At 37.8% G+C, this 24,775-nt stretch overlaps 1 protein-coding gene across 8 annotated transcripts in view; it reads left to right on the top strand.

The window, feature by feature from the left end:
- Positions 1-309: 309 nt before the first annotated feature.
- Positions 310-24,775, top strand: part of RBM26 (RNA binding motif protein 26) — a 58,894-nt gene continuing 34,428 nt past the window's right edge. For 2 of the 8 annotated variants that reach the window (XM_037377650.1, XM_037377646.1), the window contains exons 1-10: positions 311-807; positions 13,703-13,821; positions 14,363-14,499; positions 15,386-15,474; positions 16,528-16,739; positions 18,382-18,642; positions 21,259-21,498; positions 22,980-23,120; positions 23,495-23,635; positions 24,644-24,755. In XM_037377650.1, the coding sequence (XP_037233547.1) occupies positions 737-807; positions 13,703-13,821; positions 14,363-14,499; positions 15,386-15,474; positions 16,528-16,739; positions 18,382-18,642; positions 21,259-21,498; positions 22,980-23,120; positions 23,495-23,635; positions 24,644-24,755 (1,523 nt within the window). In that variant the 5' untranslated portion in view covers positions 311-736. Of the gene's footprint in view, positions 808-13,702; positions 13,822-14,362; positions 14,500-15,385; positions 15,475-16,527; positions 16,767-18,381; positions 18,643-21,258; positions 21,499-22,979; positions 23,148-23,494; positions 23,636-24,643; positions 24,756-24,775 lie in introns of all 8 variants that reach the window. The other 6 variants (XM_037377649.1, XM_037377644.1, XM_037377648.1 and 3 more) reach the window with 4 other exon arrangements.

The following is a 24,775-nucleotide window of genomic DNA, read 5'->3' as shown; positions in this document are numbered from 1 at the left end:
CACTTGTGTGAGTTTGAGCCACGCGGGAGGGAGCACTCGCTGTGTCTCCCTTTACGCTTCTCCAGGGCGCGTTTCTTTATTATGACTGCCCGGGAGGCCGGGGGAACGCTGTTCCCTCTCGGGAGAACGGCGGGCGGGCGAGCACACCGGCAGGCGATATCCTCTGGCTGCCGGCCGGGCCCGAACGGCGGCCCCTACCGCCCGTGCCTCAGCACCGCCGCCCTCCCCTGCCGGCCCCGCCCGGCCCCGCCTCCCGGCAGCCCCCGCGCGCCTCCTGTCCTCGCGAGACTCCTAAATCTCGCGACAGCGGGGCGCCGCCATTTTACCTGCTTGCTCGCTTGCTCCGTCTGGCTCTGCGGCTGAGGGGAAGGGGGGTGGTGCGTTTCAGAGCCGCGCTCGGGGCCCGCCGCTTGTGGGGCCCGTCGCCCCCGCTGCCCTCCGCCCGCCGCTGAGGTGGGGGGGGGGAACTGTGGAGCGGCCGGACCGCGCTCCTGGCCAAGGAGCGGCGAGAGCGGGGCCCGCAGGGAGCAGCCGTTGCTCGGCTGGGTCCGCCCCCTTCGTGGCGCTGGGCCTCCGGCCCTGCCAGGCGGTCTCTGCCGAACCGGGAGGCGGCCGCGGTCTCGGCGGGTGGGGGGAGGTGCGGCGGGAGCCGGGGTCCCGGCCGGCGGGGCGGCGCGGACCCCGCCGCCGTTGTTGCTGCTGCTGCCGGGGAGGCGGGGGGCCCGGGCCGCTCTGAATGGTGGTTAAAATGATCATAGAAAACTTCGAGGCGCTGAAATCCTGGCTCAGCAAAACCTTGGAGCCCATGTGAGTAGCCGCGACCCTTCCTCTTTCTCCCGCCCCCTACAAAATAAACCTTCCCCTGGAAAAGACGGGGATCCTCAGGGGAGGGACTGCGCTGCCGGAGAGGCCCGTGAGGGCATCCCGGGAGATGCCCTCCCGGCGCCCTTCTCCCCCGGCCCGCTGTGAGGGAGCTGCGTCGTTCCCCCGTTCTCCCGGCGGCGTCCTCGGCTGGGAGGTAGGACCGTCTTTCTCCGGAGAATGCAGCTTCCCCCCCTAGCGACCGCCTTCGTCCTTCCCTTTGTAGCCCAGGGTAAGCGGGAGATAATGTGCCTGCGTGTGCAGCTCAGTGGTCCCCCCGCGCAGGCCAAGTTAATAATCACTGCCTGCCGCCTGTCCAGTGATGTTCTCTGAGAGAGCTCTGGTGCCATTGGTATGTTTTCCAGGATCCTGGGATCTTCCCAGTAGCGCTTTCCATAGACTCATCACACGTATTCTCGGTTGTTTAGAATATTTGATGCACTCTTGTTTCCCTCTCCCCAAATAAAAATTGCATCAGCAGAGCGGTTGGGAGTAGGAGCCCCAGAGAATAATTTGCCTATTTGTGAATACCTGCTTGGCCTCTAAGTATAACATTCATGTGAGTAATTGGGAGTCTTCTGCAAATAGTCAGTGTCTTCCTTCTCTGAGTAATGTTTTAGTGGAACTGAGATGTGAACTTGGTTTTCAAGGTTTCCATCTTCTGGAAGTATGGTGTCTACAGACGTTTTAGAGCAAAGCGTGCACTTGTCATTCTGAAACTCCATTTTAACATGTCTGAATTAAATTGCCCGAGCTTGATTTGAGTCAGTAGAACTAGAACTTAAAAATTAATTGTAGCATTAACTTTGCTTCTGAGGTGTTTGGCCACAGTCAATTTTACTCCGCTATCAAATGTGGGGGGGGGGGAGTCTGCTTTATGGCTTTGGTAGCCATTAGTTATGTATATGTATGTATGTGTATAGTTTGTATCACTTATGCTGAAATGACTTGAAACAGTTATAAAAAACTGGGACATTTTTAAGCGAAACTTGTTTGAGGGGGGTGTGCACGCTTTTTTCCATAGGGCCTAATCCAAACCACCCTGAAATAGATGAGTCTTAAACTTAATTTCAGTGGATTTTGAATTAGGCCTACAGCAAATGACAGAGTGCCTTTACATAAAAGGTTTGACCCTTAAGACTGTGGTAGGATTATTTTATTTGCAACAAGAAATGCATCTTCTTCTAAAGGTGTAGTTTTGGGAAGGTGAATTAATCTTTCTCTTGGGTCAATGTAAGGTAATAGTAGTATAACAGAGCACATTGGTAAGGTAATACTATCTTATTTTTTATTTGGTAATAGAATACCAAAGTGCTTTGTGTTCTGTGGTAATAGATCCAGCTAGTCCTCTCGTGCAGAATGCTCCCTGTTATTCTCTGGATAGTTTTTTGCATGAGTATTCTGTTAATGGCAATCAGGAGTTCACTACCAGTATTTAGTGTGCTTGTCAGGAAGCTTGGAACAGACAATATTTAACTTTGGAAAATCATTTCCAGAATACATGTTGGTAATTTGAAGTAAGTCATGCACACTTAAGTCTCAGTTGGTTAGCAGCTGAAGATTGATATATTCGCTTCAAACAGCTTGCAAGGACCATTTTTAAGTTGTGTGGAATCTGAAACTGGAAATCCACTAGTGGCATTTACAGGAGGGCTTCAGCTGACTTCAAAATCCCTTTATTAAGTAAATAGGTTAGGTTCTTTGGATTTTGCAGATCTGTATCAAAAACTAATTTTTACAGTTTTCCTGCTCTTTCTAGAGTATTATGAATCAGGAGCTGAAGTTTTAACTTTCACCAGTGAATAATAAAAGTTTCTGTTCATAATGTAAGAAGTATCAAAAGTTTGCCAGATACAATTTAGCTGGAGGTCAGTATGGTTCATAAGTCTTTCCTTTCAAGCTGGGTTCGTTAGTGATCTGTAGTAGTAACATCTTACACTGGTAGCAAACTCAGGTTATTCCATGTTTCTCTATTTGTTTCAATATTGAACTGTGTTATGTGCTAGTGATAGTCAGCAGTTCAAGGGTGAAATCGGGATTTTCAGCTTTTGTGGTAAGTGCAATTTTCTGCTTTTTAGCACTAAAAGGACCAACATGTTTCTGTTAAATGTGGTGTGTGAGCAGTTCAAATGTAGTGGTTGTGCTGGAAAAATGTGTCATTGGGTAGGGAATTGCTGACCTGGAGGATGTTGAGTTCTCTGAATTTTTACCTTTGGGAGGAAATAAGCCAGCAGAGACAGTTAAATTAAGTTGTCATTCAGTTTTTCACAGTGCCCTGTGTAACTGCATTATTCCATTAAATGTTGGAATTGGTGGAGAAGTATTGTCATTTCCTAGCAGTCAGATACTCTTGGAGCTGCTTCTGATCTCAGCTATCTGAAATGTGTGCCTACAGCCTTAGCTTCAGGATGTATGAAAGTTTTAGTGTGCAGTTACTTCTAAAGAAATAACTGCTTTTGGTGCAGTACTAGTACAATGGGGCCATAGGTGCTGGTTATCTGGAGGTGTTACCATAGTTTGAAGATAATTTTTGACTTGTCTTTTCCTTTCAATGAAACAAAAATACTTGGCATTTTTTTTTTTAATCTCTTAGCTCTTTCAGAAACCTTTAGCTGCAAAATAGGCAGCTGAATTTCCTGACTAGACTGAGAAAGACACCACTGTATTAGATCATTATGGAGGAGTTGTCTTGGTAGTTTTAAGGGGAGAAGTGCATTTAAGAAGACAAATAAATTCTATAGACTTATATAGGTCTATATTTATGTGCTAGTTATCTAGAGCTCAGTAATTAAAGATACTTTATTTTCGAAGTTGTCCATTTCCAAGTAGTTAGCAGGTTTTAATCAGGATGTATAGCTTGTTCCAAAGGCCATAACGTGTACTTCTGAAACAATGTTTTAGAGCTTGAAGATGGCAATATCCATAAAGATTGTTTGATTTTATCATGAAGTTTTATCTTTAAACTAATTTACAGCATGCTGACTTGTTAGTGTAATGAAACAAGTGTGTTGTGTAATTGTATGAACCAACATTAAGTTGTTGGATTGCTTTCACATGGTGCCCCTGGGAAATACAGTTCATAGACAAGAATGTTTGGAGGAGAGGGATGCTGGAGGACTTAAGTTTTGGAATTTTTTGTTTGTGGTAGGTTGTTGGGGTTTTTTGTTTGTTTGATTTGGACTACTCTAAGGCCTTTGGCAAAGCTTTGGTGATCCTCCATACAAACAGTCCTTATCTGAGTTTGGTCTTGTTGCAGTGAGGCAGAAACTGCAAATGCTACCATGCTGGAGCATTTACGCTGTCCAGCTTTGCTTAAGAGGTGGTAGTTCTCTAGTAACTTTCTACTGTCCTCCAAAGAGAAGCTGCTTTTACGGTTTTGGAAATAACTCTTTAAGCAGCTCAGTTTCGTGCGCGGAGAATTACTAAATATGCACACAGAACCGTTAACGGATACAGCTATGTTAATGTAGTGCCAGTGTAAACAAAGTGGCAAGAGTATTTTTTTGTGTGCTGTGGTTCCTCTGTATTTGAGTAGAACTACTGTGTATGTTCAACTCCAGTCGACTCTGTAAAGGACATCTTTGCCTTTGTCTAAAAGGACATTTATCAACAGTCGTCTTCGTTGCTTGCAAACAGCAGTATGCGTGGCTAAAAGTGTTACACACTTTCTTGTCCATGGCATGGCTCCTGTAAAGTGTTAGGAAATAATATTAAACTTGGACTATAACCTTATGTCTGTCACTTACTAAATTAGTACTAACAAGGTCCTCACTGAGCCATATCTGTTGTGATGGATTCTTTTCTGCAAGTCCATTCCAGGTCCTGTATAAACTGTGTATGTAACCCTTGCTGGAATATCAGGATCTGGCTTGGCAGAGTTCCAAGTAGGGATGTCTTTGTCATTTTTTTTTCTTGAGTTTCTTTGAATCTCTACCTGTGGAAAAAAAAATAGCTCTTTTGTACTAATGCTGCACTTAATCATTTTGCCTTGTAAGAGATTGTAATGTTCTCCCTCTTGCCCTAATTCTTTACAGTGGAAAATTTCTTGTTTTTAATTACTTTGTGTAAAATAAATTTAATTAAAATCTGCTGCTGGCCCACTGAATTTTATTTACAGCTTCATTAAATCTCCCATATCTAATTTTTTCCACTTTGCTGCATTTATGTTTTCATGAAGGTTAGTTCACGTACTAAATCAGACTTGCAAGGAAGATGAAAAAATAATCTAAACCAATGTTTATGCAGTATTTAGGCATACCTCGTTAGTATGGCAAGATTTTTTTGCATTGGTTAACCCTGTAAGTGATCATGATGTTGTAACTACTTAAATCAGAGGGAATAAAATCCAAAATGCTTAAAGAATATTTTGAGTATATTTATCATGGGGATATTTTATGGCAGTCAAGTCAGTATGCTCTGGTGTTCAGTTAAGTCTTCACTGTTCTATTTTTGTTTGTCATACTTATAAACCTTTCTTTGTTAAATCTCATCATATACTGTTTGGCTGTTTGCATCTTTGCTCAATTGTTAATACTGTACTGGTTAGTTACTTTTAGCCGGTTACTTAAGAAAGGTAGTGAATAAAAAAGGGCTTAACAGTGGTGTAGGGAATATTTTAATAAGCCAAAATACTGAAAGAATAGAAATAAACTAAAATCTAAAACTTTGGCATTCCTTTCCACATACATGTGGCATACTAGCCTACGAATAACACTCATCGGTCCACTGTGTTTTACTCCTTTCCCATGAAACTTCCTAAGAAGTTCAGAACAATAGATGTTTCTCTTAAATTTACATACTCTGTTAACACTTTACATTAAGCTATTTATAACTAAGGTAAATAAAACACAAATACAGGCCATTGGTATGTCACTGTCTTAACACTAAATGAAGTTAGTCTTCTCTGTTATGAAACTTGATAGTTTGTTCACCTGACTCATGGAGAGCTGTTGTACTTGAGAAACTGAAGTTCCTAACTTAAGTGCTGATACTGCTAAGCTTCTGTGTAAAACATACTCTTATAGAATTAAAATGTTGGTATTTCAAGCTGTAGTTGAAAGCAGAAAATAAAGAGAAAATTATTCCTGTCACAGGAAACCTTTCTTGTTCTTGTGCTGAACATCAGCAGCAAAACTGAACAAACCCCTTGACTGTATCACAAGTCATATAGACATTATGATTTTTTTTGCTTTCTGCATTGAATGTGTATTGGACAACCAGCAAGCTGACAGCTGTTTTGCCTTATTGAGAGCTGTCTTGAATTTAGAGGTGGCATTTTAAGCTGCCAGTTACTGGCTGCAGCTGTATGAACGTGTCAGATCTGGGTATCTTGATAATTTGAACTGTTGTAATGACATCAGTAACTTATATAACAGCACTGGAAGCTGTTGCATTCCTCCATGTATTTCTATTACTTTCATTAACTCTTTAACAGTAGTAAAAGTATTATAAGGGTGGTCCTTCTCATGTACACTAGTATCTCAAAATAGAAGTTGGATCTTGCTGAGTGAGTCTCATTCATTTTACTTATTGAACACTGTAGCTTTTTATAGGTCTGTTGTAGTTGTTTTAAGTAGCAACACAACAGAATGGTACAACTGCTTAAATTAGACTAGCTGCTCTGCCCAATACACAACGTACATACGAAGTATTTCTCTCAGCCTTCAAACATAACTATGTCCACCTTGGTTAATGTCAAGAACTGAGGACTATTCTAGAGAAATAAAAATATTAATCTTTAGGCAACAAAACTATTGAAATTAAGGTTGTAAAGTCTCAGGATCAGAGTACAAGTAACATGCACCTACGTGTTATTTCTTTACTTGTATGTCCTTTCCTTTACAAAAACCATTCACTGCGTGGAGAGCTTCAGATATGCTTTTGTGGTTTCAGTGTATTGTGGTATCTTAAATCTGTTGAACTAGATTCAGCACTTGCAACACCTTTCTGGTCTGTACATTCATTTAAAAAAATGAAGGACACCCCCCGCCCCATGTAGTTTCTTTTACCATCTTAAAGTAGTGTGTGCATGCTAGCTGTGTCCAAAGTGAAGTATAGATTTGGGGTCTTGGCATCAGTTTGAAATAAAGGCGATGAAATATATCTGAAATGAACAAGTAGTGGTTTTTTGCAAGGAAGCTTCATAGGTTTCTTTTCTGTCCTGCTCTCCCTCCCTGAAGAATACTTTTTTCCCCTCTGAGTAACTGTTCATTTTGTGAAAACTGTCAGATGGGAATTGTTTTTTTTCCTCTCACCCCGCCCCCCCCCCCCCCCCAAAGGTAAAAAGGTTAGGTACCCTATAGTTGAACACTACTTATGCAGATATTCCCAAAGGGCAATACACATGTTTTCTAAACATTTTCACCAGAGGGTAGACTTTGGAATACTGGATTATTTTTTTTTGTAGAAAAGTGTAAATCAAACTATATTGCCAAAAATTTTAAAAACAAGTTAATTTTCTATGTAATGTTTGCGTTTTTGTCTAATAACTGTGAATTTAAGCTACAGTTTGTTTTGCTGTGCCAGTGAGATTTTTACTAAAGGATTGTCCTCTTGTTAAACTGGTGTCTGTATTGTACAGCACCGTTGTACCAGGTCTGCACCAAATACTGTAGATACTACTTCTTTAAAAATTTGCCAGAAATAATTACTATTTTAAGGCTCCAGATCACAGTGGCTACTTTGCTTGTTAAGAACAGATTAAATGTTGAATTGCTGCATGAGGAACTTGGCACTAGAGATGTGGACTTTTCTGTGATGAAAGCATTTGGGTTTAGATATTTCAGACCTTTCCTTAAGCTAAGGAGTTCATACTTTAAAAGGCTTCAGCTTGGTATATGTGTAGGAAACCTAATTCTGTGCTTTGTCATGTTGGAAAACATTACTTGAGGAAGTCAGGCTGGAGTGCAATAGGCAATGTTAACCAGCTATTTAAAAATGTGATTTCTTCAGATACATGATCACCTTCACAACAATCATTCTTGAGTCTGCTTGCCGTTTGTTATTTCCTTGCATTTCTTCCTCCTTGTCTTGGTTGAAGAATTCAGCAGGTTTGTGGGGTTTTTCTGCTGTCGATGTGAGTATTCAAACAGGACTCCTAGTGGCCTTATATTCGGTACTTGGTTGGTGGAGAGTTCAGGGCCCTGTTGAGGAGACATGCCCAAAGTTCTCAGTTGATAGTGGAGTATTTAGTCCAACAGAGACTTTCAGATCTGCCATCCCTTTTGATACCTTTCATATTAAAATACTCAGCATATTTTGTCTTTCATTTGAATATGTATTTTTGTACTGGTGCTTAAACACGTCCTTAGGCACTAACCTGGCAAAATAGGTTCTCGGCATACTGTATTCAAAGTTTGTGTTTATTCTCTCTCAAGGTTTGAAAGATACCTATTGTATGCTTCTATTCAGTATGCTTTAAAATGGTTCTTCTGAAGTATTTGTGTACAGAGGTATTTTGCTTGTTTAGCTTATCTGCCTTTTTAAATTACTTTTAGCTATTTTGGCAAAGTCTTTCTAAATCAGTATAAGCTCTGTTGTTAATAAGGGGATTTTTATGTACAGCTACACCAGTTAAGATTTTTTTTGTGAAAAAACTTTAATAGGTGTTCCACATTGACTGCATTTTTAAGTTATGATCAACATCAGGCATCAACCTTAAAAGTCAAACTGGGTTCTCGGAACATGTTTAGTACTTTTTATTTTAGAATATTTAAATCCGAGTACTGGAAATGGATAGATTGAATGATATTTAATGAATTGCAAAGTATTCAAGTAATAATAATAAAAAAGACTACAGAGAAGTGAGTCTTCTTCAGCCAAATTACTTTCCCCTTTCCCAAACGTTCCTTAAAGCTTAAACTTACTCTAACAACTTCAGCTTTCCTCTTCTGCCTTATTTGCTTTATTTGAAATGGTAAATAATGACGCCAAAACCAGATGAGATCAGAAACAAGATTTTGAACTTTCCTGTGAGGCTTGTTGCAATTGTGAGTTCTTGCTCCTGCAGTTGAAAAAAATACATGATTGGGTGTTCCTTTCCTTTTTGAAGCTTTTCTCTGGTGGTTAGCAGTTGGAGGTATCCAGATCATTCTCTGAAGAACATACAGAGCTCTAGCAAGAGGATTCTTCCATCTGTGCCTGTATATTAAAGCAGGATTACAGGAGCAATCTCCCTTGTTTAATACAAAGCAGTAGACACTGCATATTCTCTGACTGATATCAGAGTACGGATTCTGCAGAAAAAGCCTGACTAGATGTAAAAAACATTTAGGTTTACTAGGTAGGATCATATATTCAGAAAATGGGTGTAAAAAAGCATGCTGTGGTGTTTAATTGTAGCAGGCACTTGGATGAACTTGCTGCAGTGGAAGTGAGTTAAAATTCCTTGTGCCAACTGTTTTTTGTTTGTTAAAGAAAACCTGAAAAAAGAAAATGGGGGGAAATTTATTACTGCCTGCAACACATGACTACAAAAAGTCGAGAGGATGTAAATGGTGGGATTCAGAGCTGAGAAATGTTTTCCATGTTTCAATGCATGTGAACATTAGTCCAGTTTTAGCATAAGAATGAAGTTTAGACATAAACTTCTGTCACACTTTTAATGCACAGATTCCATTTATGCACAGGTCTGTGGTGTACCACACTGTATTCAAGTTGAGCTGAGGATTCAAACCTGCATCTAACAATTGAAATTATGTATTGTTCAGTCAACACTAGAATTTAAATATAGTTTTTAATTTTGAATGCAACTTAGATTATTTGAAATGTGTAGGTGGTATTCTGATTTTTCTCACTTTTCTGAATTGCCAGTTCAGGACCTTTTTCTATTAATCTTACAATCTGGTAGAATATAGCATGATATGTAGCATCATAAATCCTTGTGCTTCACAGTCTGTTTGCTGCTATTAGCATGGGTGCCTTTCCTGTTTTCTTTGAAGTGGCATCACTAATAAAGTCATGCTGATTATAAAAGCATAGAACAGAAGACAGAGGTGTAGAAAAACTGATAAAGCTAGCCTTATGGGGGAAAAATCCATGTAAGCACAAAGATACAGCAAGCATATTGCATATTATTCACACACAAAGGCTGCTATTCTGTAAGAAAATACTGTGAAACTACAGAACATAAGAACTTGTTTTTCAGAAAAACTCAAGGCCCCTATAATCCAAACCAGCAGATTTTCACTAAACCAAAGAATGGAGAATTTATACACAGCAATTCGGAATTCAGTTTGAGTGAAAAAGTAGATAGGAACTGCTTTAAAAAAAGCAGCGCTCTCCCAAATCGTTAATGGTAATATCCAGAACTCTTAATAGCTATAAATAACAGAATTTTTCATTAAAACCTCCTGTATTCGCAGTTCTGTAAAGTTTAAATTCACTTTTTTCTTCGTGAGACCAGTTACTCTCTTCCACAACTTCAGGTTGCTGGCAGTTTAATTTTAGCAGCATCTTAACAAACAAAAAAAACCCCACCCAAAAATCCCAAAGCATTTTGTAATTCTGAAATGCAGTAAAACATCAGGCTATGATGTTAAAGCTGTCTAAAGTACTAGCTGCAGAAACAAGCATGGTCTTCATAGTAGTGCGGAGAAAACATCATTTGTTTGTGATCAACCCTTGAACAGCAGATATAAAAGAGGAGACTTCTGTTTCAAGCAGTACATGAAAAAAGAAGTCAACTTTCAGCTGCGTGAAGATCATTTGCAGTTTAATTTCAAAAAGTGAAATCACATAAAATCATACTGTCAGTTTACAAAAACACTTTCTCCGTCTCACTTTTCCACAAAATGTGTTGTGTTCATTATAGCTTAGTTAGCATCAGTTTGAAGTAATTAATCTCCTAGTATTCTCAAAATACAGTATTTGTCGAATAACCAAAGTAAATACAGTTTTAACTTGAAAGCATGTAAGTTCTACCTGTTGTGTACAGGGGAATTTCTACAGTTACATATTGAATAATAGTAAGAGAGTTCACTATGATTGTTTTGCATTGTTCATATGTGGTTGTATTGCATACAGAGTGATAAATGCGAAGATGGTGCCACAGGAGAAATTGATTCTGTGTTTTGGAAACTAGAAGTACATTTATGTACACTTTTATTGAGGGTAGTTTCTTGAGAGTATCTTGGAGTTAGGTGGATGGATTCAAATTCTGAAGACATTCTGGGACAGACTATATTGTTAAGATTTCCAAAATCACTATGACAGGGAGGCGTGAAAGCACTAATTCATTTGTTAATTTTTAAACGTTTTTATTTCTTCGGGTTTTGTATGTTTTGGGGTTTTTTTGTTTGTTACATCTTTTGGAGTCTAGGTGGCTTTCCAGACAAGATTTTTCCATTTTCTGCCCTGCTTATGACAGAGTAGTCAATTAAACTGAATATGAGGGTGTTGTATAGTTACTTGAATTCTCCAGCTCCTACGGTAGTATGTTGCAGTAGCTAACAGCAGTGGGGTTTTACCTTCTAGACTGACTCTTGGGGTTTTTTTATTTTCTTTTACTTGGTTTTCCCCCACTAAATATTGAGTCCATGTGTTGTCATTTAAATCAGTTGTAGCAGATTTTGAACAGTGACAGCTGACTGTTTGTATTATTAGATGAGAACCAAATTTGTGGAAATTGATTAAAAAAATTCAGCTAGTAACTTTATTTTATTTTTGTGGAGAATAGAAAGGAGAAGAAAATAATTGAGGATTATCATATGAAAATTGTTCTGTCCCTCCCAATTGTTTTCCTGTTATGACTGTAGATAGATAACATGAAAATAGCACAGTGACTTTGAGGCACGATTCTGCTTGAAACTGGAGAGGACTGAAAATATCCTTTAGTGACACTGAAGTTGCATTAAGTGACAGTAAAAGAAAAAAATATCTTTGCAAATTCAGACATTGAGAAAACCCTCATTGCAGCCTATGATGAACACTCTTCAACATGTGGCTTTCAGATAATCTGCTTGGATGATGTGCTCAGGTGCTAGCAGCATAGAACAGACTGCAGACCTACCAGTCTTGCAGTCGGAGATGTTATGTGCCTGCTTCCAAGATGACTTGGTGCTTGGACAGCATTTTCTTCTGGATAAAGGATTGTTAAATCTGAACGAGGGCAAACCAGATGTGATAGTTAAAGGAAAACATTTCTGAAGCATTTTCAATTGGTGTGCAGTCTGTTTTTCAATTAATGGCATATATTTGCATTTTGTCAGTGTAGTGTGAAGGTTCTTCTGTAATGTAGACTGATTGTGAACTCCCATCTCCTCTATCTATAAATAATGCAGACTAACGCAGAATACTGTGTTGTGTCCCCTAGCTGCTCAAGTTGCTTTTACAGCATGAAATTCTGCTATTGCTGGCTTTCTGGAGGATGCCATGTTTCGTTTGATGCTAAGTTATGTTTGAAGCTGTGACCTTTTAACTTCAGGGCAGTTTGTGCTGGGCCCAGGCTATCCAGAAGATCTCCTGAGGACGGCTGCCAACAGATCTGCTTCGTTTGCTTAGTGGATATGTTTGCATAGAGGATGTTGCTTGCTGTGCAGGAGATAGTTTCTTTGGGGAGAAGAATTAGGTAGTGTGATATGGTGATGGATTTGGTTTCTTCTGTCCAGTGACTGAAATACATGTCATTTAAATGATCAACATTCGGATTCATCATAAAGCTTCAGAACTGAAATTTCATTTGTTTTAATGTGGAAGAGATTGGGAACTACTGTTTGATACTCAAATTCAGTGCAACCCCATGACCACAGTTTAATTTTACTTATTTCTCAGCTGCTTTTGTTAGAGAGAATGTACAGTGAATTTTGCTTTCTTCTTGTAGTTCTTTAAAACAGTAGTATTAACTTTGATCACCACCCGAACAAGCTAGCTGTCCAGTGTCTTAACACATGACCAGTGCCCATGTGTTAAATCTTGCCTAGTTTTGTGGGGTCTGAGGTCTTTCTTTTGTCTATGCGAAATAATGGGATTAAATGGTTTAAGAAAATCTTGTTCTGCCTGAAAAAACAGCATCTCACCATTTCATTAGTTACTGACTTTGAATTAAGAAGTATGACATGTTTTCCTGCAGTATTCTCATTTGCTTTTGCAGGTTTTACTCTACTACCCTACTACAAAGCTCATTGTAGATTACTGTTTGTGAAACATTGTAATAAAATTGTATCAGTTACGTTGAATAATGTTCCACTTTAGTGTGGACATAGAGTTTACACAGTTCTTTGTTGATGTGCATGAGACCATCGGCATCTATGCTGAAGTGCTCAGTACTTAATTGTGGATTGAATTTAGATACCTAAAATGGATAGTGATCTCCTACATTTCCTTTCATTCAAAATTAAGTTTGTTCAGTTAATCTTGCTTTTTATCATGTTCATATGTAGGTAGTAGTTAGATCAGTTCTGTGTCGCTGTATTCATTTGTAATTAGGTAGACTGACTTTTCCATGTTAATAGTCACTTAGTGTTACACTCGGAATTACTGATTTCATCATGGGAAAATTATGGGACTATTTGTTGTGTTTGCAATTTTTTTAAGGCTATTAGGCAGTTGAGGCGGTTTCTTTTTGAATAGTTTGTTCTAGTTTGCTATGAGGCGCTCTGTGCAATATTGTTTGGAAATATCCTAGGCAATTCTTTTCTGGAGAAGAAAGGTTATACTCGGCAATCTTACGAATCTGAACTGTGTCTTAAAAAATACCCCTCAGTGTTTTTCAGTTACTTGGGTAGGAAATGTTTTGGTCCCCTGTATGTATTGGTCATACCAGTTTCAGACATTAACTTCTGTATTTTAATTGTTTGGTTTTGGTTTTTTTTGTTTGGTTTTGTTTTTTTATTAATCTTTGTAGATGTGATGCAGATCCATCTGCCCTAGCTAAATATGTTCTGGCATTGGTAAAGAAGGATAAAAGTGAAAAGGAACTGAAGGCATTGTGTGTTGATCAGCTGGATGTATTTCTTCAGAAAGGTATGGTCTTTCTAAAACAGTTAAGCTTGAGTGAAAAGTCTATCTTGTTTTAATTCATTTAAACAATCTTTTACCACATAATCGCGCATTTATCCCTCTAGCTTTGTTACTTTGAAGTTTGTAATCCAATTTTGCTAAAGTAATTTGTTCTAAAAAATGGGTGTATGCATATATCAGGTATATGTTTTGTGTCGGTTGGTATTCCTGGAAGAAAATTATGCATGTTGAAGAGTTTATTGCCAGGATTAGAAGTACTAGAGCTCTGTACAGATATATTCCAGTAATATTTTCTCAGCTGTTTTATTAAGAGACATTAAATAATTCAAGAATTTAAAACCTTTGTGAAATGTCATTATTGACATGTTTCTTGACTCTGTAAATGTTCTTTTTAAATACAAAATTAGCATCAGAGTATTTAAAAAATACTCTTGGTTGTTTTAACTATTTGGTGAATGTTGGGTAGGTTTTTTTTAATTACTTGTTTTTAAATGGGATAACTGACATTTTGAATGACGGATATTTGTACACTCTTTACTTTTAGAAACTCAGATATTTGTGGAAAAACTGTTTGATGCTGTGAATACAAAAAGCTATCTACCTCCACCAGAGCAGCCATCATCAGGAAGTCTAAAAGTAGAATTTTTTCAGCACCAAGAAAAAGAGACAAAAAAGGAAGAGGTAAGCATTGATTTTATTTTAAATGTGTGTCTTTTTTCCTCATTCCTATAGTTTGCTTATGTGATTCAACTTCATCATGTTAATTTTTTTTACTATAAATAGTCCCCAAACTTACACTACAGCATTAAAATGTCAGAAGATTTTTGCCTGGTATGTTGAGTACTGCTGCACAATTTTTCTAAATGTAAGTGGGTGCTTCAAAGCTAAACCAAAGCAGTTCTGACTCAGCAAATGTAAATAAAGTTATTGAGTAGTGTAGGAGTTGCAGTGTCACCTACATTGGTTCTTTACTCAGGATTGCTGTTGTAATTATGCTGCTGTTGAATTCAGCATAAATCCAGCCTGCCATTCCAAATGGCAGTCCTCATTCCTCCAATGGCTTTACCCAGATAACATCCTTATTCCAACAGAAGTGTTTATATTGTTCTTTGAGGCAGAAGAGTAGATTTGTCCTTTTCAACAGCAGCCTAGGTTTGGCTGTGTGAAAGTGTTTAACTGTGATCTGAACCAGCTAATCTGCTGATTGAAGAAAAGACCTTATGTGTCAGTTGTTGAATATTCATGTCTTCCCAGATGTGTCACTGCACCGTAGTATGGATTTTTGTCTACCTGTAGACATAACAGATGTGTTTTCAGTGCAGCACTATAAGGATTGCTTATTCTGCTTTATTGTCTCCCAACCCATGCTTTGATTATTCCTAGAAATAGAAATCTAATATGTTATGAAGATTTTCTAATTGCATTAGATGCAAAAATGTTGTTTCAGTTTTCAGTGTTACTGCTGACTTTTCTCAGCCTTTTGAGTTGTTTGGTTTTATTTGATTGTGCAGACGTCTCCATTATAGTGTAGATGTGTTTTGATCTAATGTACATACTTTAAATTCAGATAGTTAAAGAGGAAGAGCGAGAGAAAAAGTTTTCTAGAAGACTAAATCACAGCCCTCCTCAGTCAAGTTCTCGCTACAGAGATACCAGGTAATACCATTTGTTTAACCTCTCGTATTGTATCAGTAGATGGATTTGGATTTTTATGTGTTACTAGATTATTTTCTTTCTGTATGGTCACCTAAAAAGCCTAAAAATAAGACTTTTATTGCTTTTATGCATATGTAGTTAAATGGCAGCTGTGTAAGTGACAGTGTAAACAGTTGTGCACAGCTATCACATTTGAATTTCATGATTAATTTTTATGTTAGATCTGTGGTTTATATTAAAACACTCACTGCTTGGTATTGAGGTTGGACTGTGATGAGAGAGACAGGGAACTACTGGAGAAGGTCCAGCAGAGGGCTGTGGAGGTGGTTAGGGGACTTGGAGCATCTCTGTTATGAGGAAAGGCTGAGAGAGCTGGGCCTGTTTAGCCTGGAGAAGACTGAGAGGAGGGGATCTTATCAAAGTCTATAAATATCTTAAGGGGGAGTGTCAAGGGGATGGGGCCAGGCTCTTTTCAGTACCGCCCAGTGACAGGACAAGGGGCAGTGGGCACAAACTGAAACACAAGAAGTTTCTTCTGAATATGGGGAAAAACTTCTTTACTTTGAGGGTGACCAGAGCACTGGAACAGGCTGCCCAGAGAGGCTGTTGGAGTCTCCTCTGGAGACATCAGAATCTGCCTCAATGCAACTCTGCAACCTGATTGAGGTGAACCTGTTTTAGCAGGGGGTTGGACTAGGTGATCTCCAGAGGTCCTTTCCAGCCCTGACTCTTCTGTGATTCTGTGAATTTTAATTTAGAAGCCTTCAGTAACTGTCACCTTTTTGTTGTTTCCAGCTTGGGGAAGGTGTGGTATTAGGCAGAAGCAGAATTTTATGTATGTTTTAAAATCTTATGCATGGTAAAATTAAACTATGTAAACCAAATAAAATAATTTTTCAGATATTCTGAGAAGAAAGCAAGGGCCATAGTTAAATTCCATTTGTAGCTTTTCTCTAATTTTCATTGCCATTTCTTAAGGTTTTTAATGGTAGTTCAAGTTTTAAATTATGGCTTCATAGTTCTTGTAATTAACTTACAAAATTACATGTTTAGAAGCCGTGATGAAAGGAAAAAAGATGAACGTTCTCGGAAGAGAGATTATGACCGAAATCCTCCCAGAAGAGATTCTTATAGGGATCGATACAACAGAAGAAGAGGGAGGAGTCGGAGCTACAGCAGGAGTCGAAGTAGAAGTTGGAGCAAAGAGAGGTTGCGGGACCGAGATAGAGACCGGAGCAGAAGCCGGAGCAGAACACGAAGCAGAGGTACCAACAGTTGGTCTCTAAAATACGGTGAATGTTTCCTACAAAATTTAGACACTAAACTTAAACACTATGTTCAACATGTACCAAGATTTCCTCTATTGTTCTTGTTTCTTTGTTCAAATATAGCTTGCTTTTCTGTGGAAATAAGGGTTATGTGATTATGTTTTCAGTGCTTGTTTTGCCCTCTTTCCCACCATTCTTCTCTAATGCCTTTGACTGTCTTGGCCACTTCTAAGCAGTATTACAAGAGAGGCAGAAAAGTCAAGAGTTAATTGCATTTCATTACATTTTAGGAACTCAGAATCTGGTTTGGGAAGATACAGAAATTAATACCCATCTACAGAGGTAGAACTGGCAGAAATTACCTGTTTGGCAGCAAATGACTTGTCAAACAGAACAGTATAGTTGTGTTCTTTTTGTCTTGTCCCCTACTTGGTGTCATAGGGAGAAGCTGAAATTACTACGGTAAATATTTGCATTTGCACACATATCTGTAAGCCTTAAAACTTCAGTACAGTAGTTTGTCAAACTTCTTTAAAAACAAAGCTGTTTATTCATCTGAAAGGAATGCTTTTCCCCCCAGTAGCTGTTACTGATAAATTGGACAAGAGCATTGAGAGTCACTTCATATCTTTAGCCTGTCTTAGACAATGTAGAGGTAAAAGTAGTCTGGTTTAAGTCTCCTGTGTATTATTTTTTTTCCTGTAGAATGGGCCTAGTTAACTCAGCCTTAAAAGTAGGAATAGAGTTCCTGAAATTATGTTAGCAGATACTTTACAAACGACTTATGAACAAGCAAGTTGAACAGCATGCAGCAGTTTAACTGAAAGATTATACTGTGATTAAATCTTAAATTAAGGATTATTTTACATAAATTGCAGTGGAAATATAGAAAATATAGTGAAATCTTTATTTTTCTAAGCACATTAAGAAAAACCTGTCTTACCTACACTTACCTGCCTTCTTTTAAGACATTTTTATTAGTATTGCTTTAATGCGAGGTTATTTGAGTCTACCAACTTACTTCATAAAACAACACTTTTGTCTTAATCTGGATACTTACTGTTTATTTGATGGTGTTATTAGAAAATTCAGAGAATAGTTTGCATGTATTCATAATAAAACGTCATGTTAGTGCTGAATAACTAATACAATAACTTAAAGAATTAACTTTCCATCTGAAGTTCTTAAAATATATGCATCACTACAGAAGATGTACTCTGCAGTTAGGTAGGGTTTCTGCTTTGCTGTGGGTATAGCTGTTACTGAAATACCCCAGTGGCTGATTATGTACTTGTAAGATTATTATTTTTCTGATTAAACCTTTGGAATGTAGAATCATGGAATAGTTGAGGTTGGAAGAGACCTCTGACAGTCATGTAGTCCAGCATCCCTTCTCAAAGAGATAAACTGGAGCAGGTTGCTCAGGACCCTGTCTAGTTGGGTTATTATACATAGCTCCAACAGTAGAGACTCTACAGGCACTCTGGGCAACCTGTAGACTTTCCAGTTATGATTTTCATGTTTTGAGTTGATGTGGAATAAAGATACTTAACACAGGTTGATGGCTGCTTGTGGTGAAAATGTGCAGAAAGAATCATCCAATATAACTTTTTTTTTTTTTCTCTCCCAATATTAACAGAAAGGGATTTGGGAAAGCCAAAATATGATATGGATAGAACAGATCCATTAGAGAACAATTATACTCCAGTTTCTTCTGTGACAAATATTTCGTCCAGCCACTACCCTGTCCCTACGCTGAGCAGCACTATTACTGTTATTGCTCCTGCTCATCATGGAAATAACACTACTGAAAGCTGGTCAGAGTTCCATGAAGAGCAGCTGGACCACAACTCCTATGGAAGACCTCCGCTGCCAAAGAAGCGCTGTAGAGATTATGATGGTAAGTCTGTATTTTTTTTAATTGCTTCCAGCAGCTATGATCAGCCACTTTCTGAAAAGGTTGAGGTAGTTTTCCTTTCTTCTCCTGATCTCCTCTCTTACTGTTTTTTTCTTTCCACTACACAATTCTTGAATGCAAATTTTATCCCGCTTTTTATTGACTTAGATTGAAAAATAGTGTATTTAATATATATAATGATATATTAATATTTAATTCATAAATAAAAAGGACATTTTAATTTATATTTGCAATACAATGCATATAATTATATAATGATTAATATGCATGATATATGATTAAATGTGTATAATAATTATATTTGTTTCAAATAATGAATAGTTGATTAAATGAAATATATTTTATAATTGTATTTAAAGTTATTAAAAAATCTAATTTTACCCAGATTTTGTCTTGTTCAAGCCGAATACTGTATTTGATGGTTTCAACCATGATTAGCACCTTACTGACCTCATCTTTTTTTTTTATTACATCCTATCTAAGATAATTTTTAACTAGAAAGTTCTAGAACTGCAATTTCCCATGCTTATGTTAACCTATTTTTTCTGTGTAGCTGTTGCTTAAAATTGGGTGGGGTTTTGTGCTTATTTGTGTCTTAAGGTTTCATTTTGCATGTCTTGTGCCAAAGTCCACACAAGAGGCTGCTGCAGTTGGCAGCGTCTTAGCTAAGTTCAGCCAGTCAACCTGTTAGCTTGGAAGAGATTAAATTTCCCCTGTAGTTTTTTTTTTTTTTAGTTTTTTTGTTGTTGTTGTATACCACAGGGACAAGTTCAGGATGTAGGCCAGTTTACGTTCAGAACTCTGATTAGAAATTTTTTTTTTAAAGTAACGAGCTCTGAAGTGTTGGCAGACTTGTACTTGTGAGGAACAGATTTGCCAGTATACATCACAGCAATATTGTGGAGCAGGTAGAGTTGTAAAAGTGTAGTTTTGTTGTGGAATTATCTTCTGATGCAAGCTGAGCAGCAGAATGTTGTGTCATGCTCCCAACTGTACAGATCTCTTAGAAAGGAATGAAACGTGCAGGCTAGTATACTTCTGAAATAACATCTCCAGGCATGACACTGGGACTTTGTGCCTATAACAGTCTGTCTTCAATAGCAGCCTTATTTCCAGTTTCTGAGTATGAAGCAAGTTGTAGGGTGTTTGAAAATTGTGATACAGTTGTCCTCAAATGTTTACTTTTTGTTTGGGTTTTTTTCCCTATGTTTCTGTGTGTTACTAAAATCTCTCAGTAGGTGTCTCTTCCATTTGCTTTTCTCATGGCTTTTTCGTGTCTTCCAAATTTATTAAGCTCACCTCTTCAATGGCAAGCTGGTTCCCACATATGGCTCTTCCTATCTGTACTTTCATGTTTTCTATTTGACCCTCTGCAGAACTTCTGGTTTTCCTTAATGTTACAATTTATATGTTCTGTAACTCTTCCTGAAGATAAGGTAAAGCAGACTGCTTTTCTGCATCATGTTTTGAGGAAGTGGACACTTAGCTTTCTTCCTGTTTTACTAGAGGATGTTTTGAACTTTTCCCCCATATTAATTGAATTTTATTGGTGGTTTTGTGGGATCTGTTGCTAAACAGGAAATTGTAGAATGGTTTGCATTGGAAGGGACCTTAAAAGATTCATCTAGTCCACCCCCCCTGCACTGAGGAAAATCTTCAACTAGATGAGGTTGCTCAGAGCCCTGTCCAGCCTGACCTTGAATATTTCCAGGAATGAGGCATCTGCAGCCTCTCTGGGCAACTTGTTCCAGTGTTTCACCATCCTCACAGTAAAGAATTTCTTCCTTAAATCTAATCTGAATCTACCCTCATTCAGTTTAAAACAGTTACCTTTTGTCGTATCGCAGCAGGCCCCATCTTTCTTATAAAAGCCCCCCTTTAAGTACTGCAAGGCTGCAATAAAGTCTTCTGAGAGCCTTCTCTTCTCCAGGCTGAGCAACCTCAATTCTCTCAGCTTTCCCTCATAGGTAGGAGAGGTATTCCAGCCTTCTGATCATGTTTTTGTGGCCCTCCTCTGGACCTACTTCAATGTTTTGCTTGCATGTAAAAGAAAATAATTGGATGTGTGTTCATTTTTATTTATATGTGTGTATTTTATATTTACATACGTATATATATATGTAAGTAACAGAATTTTTGATCTTACATGATTGCATTAAACTGGAAGAATATTCTAATTCTTCCTGAAATAATTGCAAGAGACAGAAAAGAATTGAATTTTCTCATGTTAGAAGTTAATCTTATACATTCCAACTTTAATAGGGGTTTCTCAATCCTGGTATCTACACTTTTTACTTAGAAACACTGGGTTTGTTTACTGTGATGACATCTAGATTTTATTCTTTGCTTTCACAGTTTGTTACGATTCAGTGCAGAATTAATTCTTCAAGAAGAAAGTCTTAACTCCTGTATTTATTCTGCTGGACTGTTAAAAATAGAGTTAAATGGTCAATTTCATTTTCTAATGTAAATTTCTGCTGGTATGTGAAGCTCTTAATATACCGACCGCTGCATTACCTGTAGAATGTCTCATATCTACTCTGAATCAAACTACAGCTGTTGAATACTAACAATTCTTTTTTGGATTTGATGTTTCAGAAAAGGGTTTCTGTATGAGAGGAGACATGTGCCCTTTTGATCATGGAAGCGACCCAGTAGTGGTAGAAGATGTGAATCTTCCTGGCATTCTGCCTTTTCCAGCACAACCCCCTGTTGTTGAAGGACCACCTCCTCCTGGACTTCCTCCCCCTCCACCAATTCTGAGCCCTCCTCCTGTTAATCTTAGACCTCCAGTACCACCACCAGGCCCCTTACCACCTAGCCTTCCACCTGTAACAGGTAATTAAAAAAATAAATCTCATTTTTTAGTAGAAAAGCCTCAATGTTACTTGGGTTGTATACAGCGCAAAAAGCTGTTTTAAGACTGCCAGCTATATTTTAGAAAGTTGTAGTGTGCTCTACAATGACATAGCTTACCCCAGAATTACTCTTTTTTTTTTTTTAATAGTAATTGTTGCAGAGTTGGTGGTTGTAAAATTTTCATGTTAAATGTGAATCTTGAACATGCAATAATATTTTAATTGTGTTTAAGCAAAAGTATGGCATGGCAAAACTCAATTCCTTCAGTTTTATAGAAGTTGTGCAACACTGCTGTTAGAGAAGAGGGGAAGATACTGGAAACAACAGATATTTGGCATTTAATTTGTAATAATAAAGTTAGAAAATTCATGACTACATCAAATTTACACCTGAAAATGTCACTTGTGATTAATTTTGAAAGTAAGCTTGTAAAGTAGCCAAGAAAGAAAAATCTCCAGCTTGTTCACTCTTTCATTGGAAAGGACTTTGGCTGAGGCACTACAAATGATATGAAGACTTGTGTTCCTGGCTCTCGTTTATAAAATAGCAGTTTAGTATTCAGTTCCCTTGTGTGGTTTAAGAACTGTTACGTTAGCTTTATGTGTGTATTTCTTTCTCTTTTTTTATTAAATTAGATGTCCCACTTGGTAAAATTATTCAAGAAAAATATATATTTGATATTGCTTGGAAGTTTCTTAAATTGTTTTCACTTCCAGTTGATAGTATATTTGAGTAAGATCTGAATGGGTTTATGTCACTTAGTATAGAGAATAACTGTATTGCTGGGATGATGAGTTCTGCCAGACATAGGATTTCCAGATCTGTGTGGAAAGTTCAAATATCTTACTTTGTATCTTTTTCCAAAACATGGTTTGGCCAGTGATTACATTCAGGGTCAGGCTTGACTGTCCCTTTTGAAAGTGACATGTTACCTGTTGTAAACAAAAAACCCCAACAAAACAAAAAAAATATCAAACCATCCAACCAAATCCCTCAGTTTTAAGAAGGATTCCTTTGATTTTTCCACCAGAGTTGTAGATTGTTTCTTGGACGTTTGGAAACGCAATTTTGGTCAAGTTAGTTATTATCACAGAATCTTTTTCTTACAGACTATTTAAAAATAATCTTGTTTCTTTGAGAGGCATTTATAAAGCATTAAAGATCTGTTAGTGAAGATAAATACTGGGTTAGCAATTAAGTTGTCCATATAGAAAGAAGGTGTTTGGAGAAGTGTTAAACTATTCAAATGCTTTTCTCTGTAGTGTTAAGTTTGGAGTCATTTGCTGGTAGGGGTGGTTTCATATGAATGAATAGTACATTATCTTGTCTGTATACATACCTCTCACCCCTTTTATTTTAAATAGCCTTAAAAACATTTCAGATCCATTTCCATACGAGTTGAGTGTAATGTAATCTAGTGGATAATACATTAATGCAGTGTTTTCCTTTGTTTTTGACAGGACCACCCCCTCCACTTCCTCCATTGCAGCCTGCTGGCATGGATGCCCCCCCAAACTCAGCAACTAGCTCAGTTCCTACTGTTGTTACAACGGGTATTCATCACCAGCCGCCTCCTGCTCCACCCTCTCTTTTTACAGCAGGTGTAGTACTGAGGCTTTGCCCACAAGGTTTGCTAAATAGAATAACATTGATTCATATTATACTGTACTTTTTAGAGATTATAATTTCATAGTTTGGGAGAATAAGTTGGCATAATTTAGCCTGTGACAGTAATTTAACACTTTTATTTCTGATTTAGTTTAGGACAGAAATAAAATGTGAATGTAAAGCATGAATCTTGACTGTGAACTAATATTCTCATTGTGTTTAAGCAGAAATCTTGGCATGGCATTTTTTTAGGATAGTTGTTATACAACTCTTCATTGTAACTGTATCTTGTAATTAAATATTATATTTGAAACCTTAGGAGTTTCAACTGCAATTTATTTTAATTAGACAATTTCTTTCTTACCAGAAACGTATGACACAGATGGCTATAATCCAGAAGCTCCAAGTATAACAAATACTTCAAGACCTATGTATAGACATAGAGTACATGCCCAAAGACCAAATTTGATAGGACTCACATCAGGTGATATGGATCTACCACCCAGAGGTATGCTCTCAAAGCTACACTTGCTTAGTTTAGCTGGGTTTCTTACGTAATTCAGGTTGAGGCAGTTTTCAGGTTGATGTAATGCTGGAAAACATTACAATTTGTAAAATCTTTCGAAATTAAGGAAACTTTTAATTTATGCTCATAGTTGCTTTGTGTGTGCATTTTCACAGGTAAAATGAAATCTCTTGATGGAGCATTGCACAGTTTACACTTAGGTGTAATAACTGGTCACTTAGTATATCTTTTATACAGAAAAAAGTTAATGTTGCTGTAACAGAATCTTAGGATGATTTTTGCTGCAGAAAGGAGGAAGCCATTTTTATCTGGTGGCAGACAGTTACATATGAGTAATCTTAACTTCATAATTCCTGTGGCCCTGAGAAGCAGTAGCAGCAGCATACAAAATGAGAAGAGGAATAAACCAATTTTTTTATGTGGTTTTGTTTACATTTGTATGTATTTGTATTTAATCTTAATATGTTTCTGTTGGTGTATTTTCAGTGAGGAGTCCCTCAATATGATTCCTGTTCTTCAGCAAGAGCCACTCCTCTCCCACCCTATCCCTAAATCTTGCTCCTAGGTGTTAGTGCTCTGGAGTACTGTAACTTTCCTATCATGAGCATTTTTATGTGTGTGATCTAATAGTAGAATAGAGATGTTAAATAGTGTGAGCCTCAGAGTATTGTACAGGACATCGTGAATCAGTGAGTGTAGTCATCTTGAGGCAGATGCCTTCTGTCACACCTCTTTTGTTTTCCTTGTGTGATGTTACTGTGACAAAATGAAAGCTATTAGCTATTTTGATCTGTCACTATTGATCAGCATCTATTGATAGTAAAGGAGAAAAGTCTGTGACCAAGATTTGATTCTGTTGAAACAAGGATCATAGTAATTTCAAAATGAAACAATTGTGCTTTTCAATGCAAATTCAGCGTGAGCAGAATACCTTTTTACTATACACAGAAAATACAAAAAATATTGTGAAATCTTTTCATCTGTTTACAGAAAAACCTCCTAATAAAAATAGTATGAGAATAGTGGTAGATGCTGAATCCAGGAAAAGAACAATTGGTGCAGGGGATGGTGGAGTTCCTACAAAGAAGACTTGGTTTGACAAGTGAGTGATCATTAACACAA

Source organism: Falco rusticolus, chromosome 2 (assembly GCF_015220075.1).
Source record: "Falco rusticolus isolate bFalRus1 chromosome 2, bFalRus1.pri, whole genome shotgun sequence".
NCBI lineage: Eukaryota > Metazoa > Chordata > Aves > Falconiformes > Falconidae > Falco > Falco rusticolus.
This window is presented reverse-complemented; position numbering and strand designations above follow the sequence as displayed.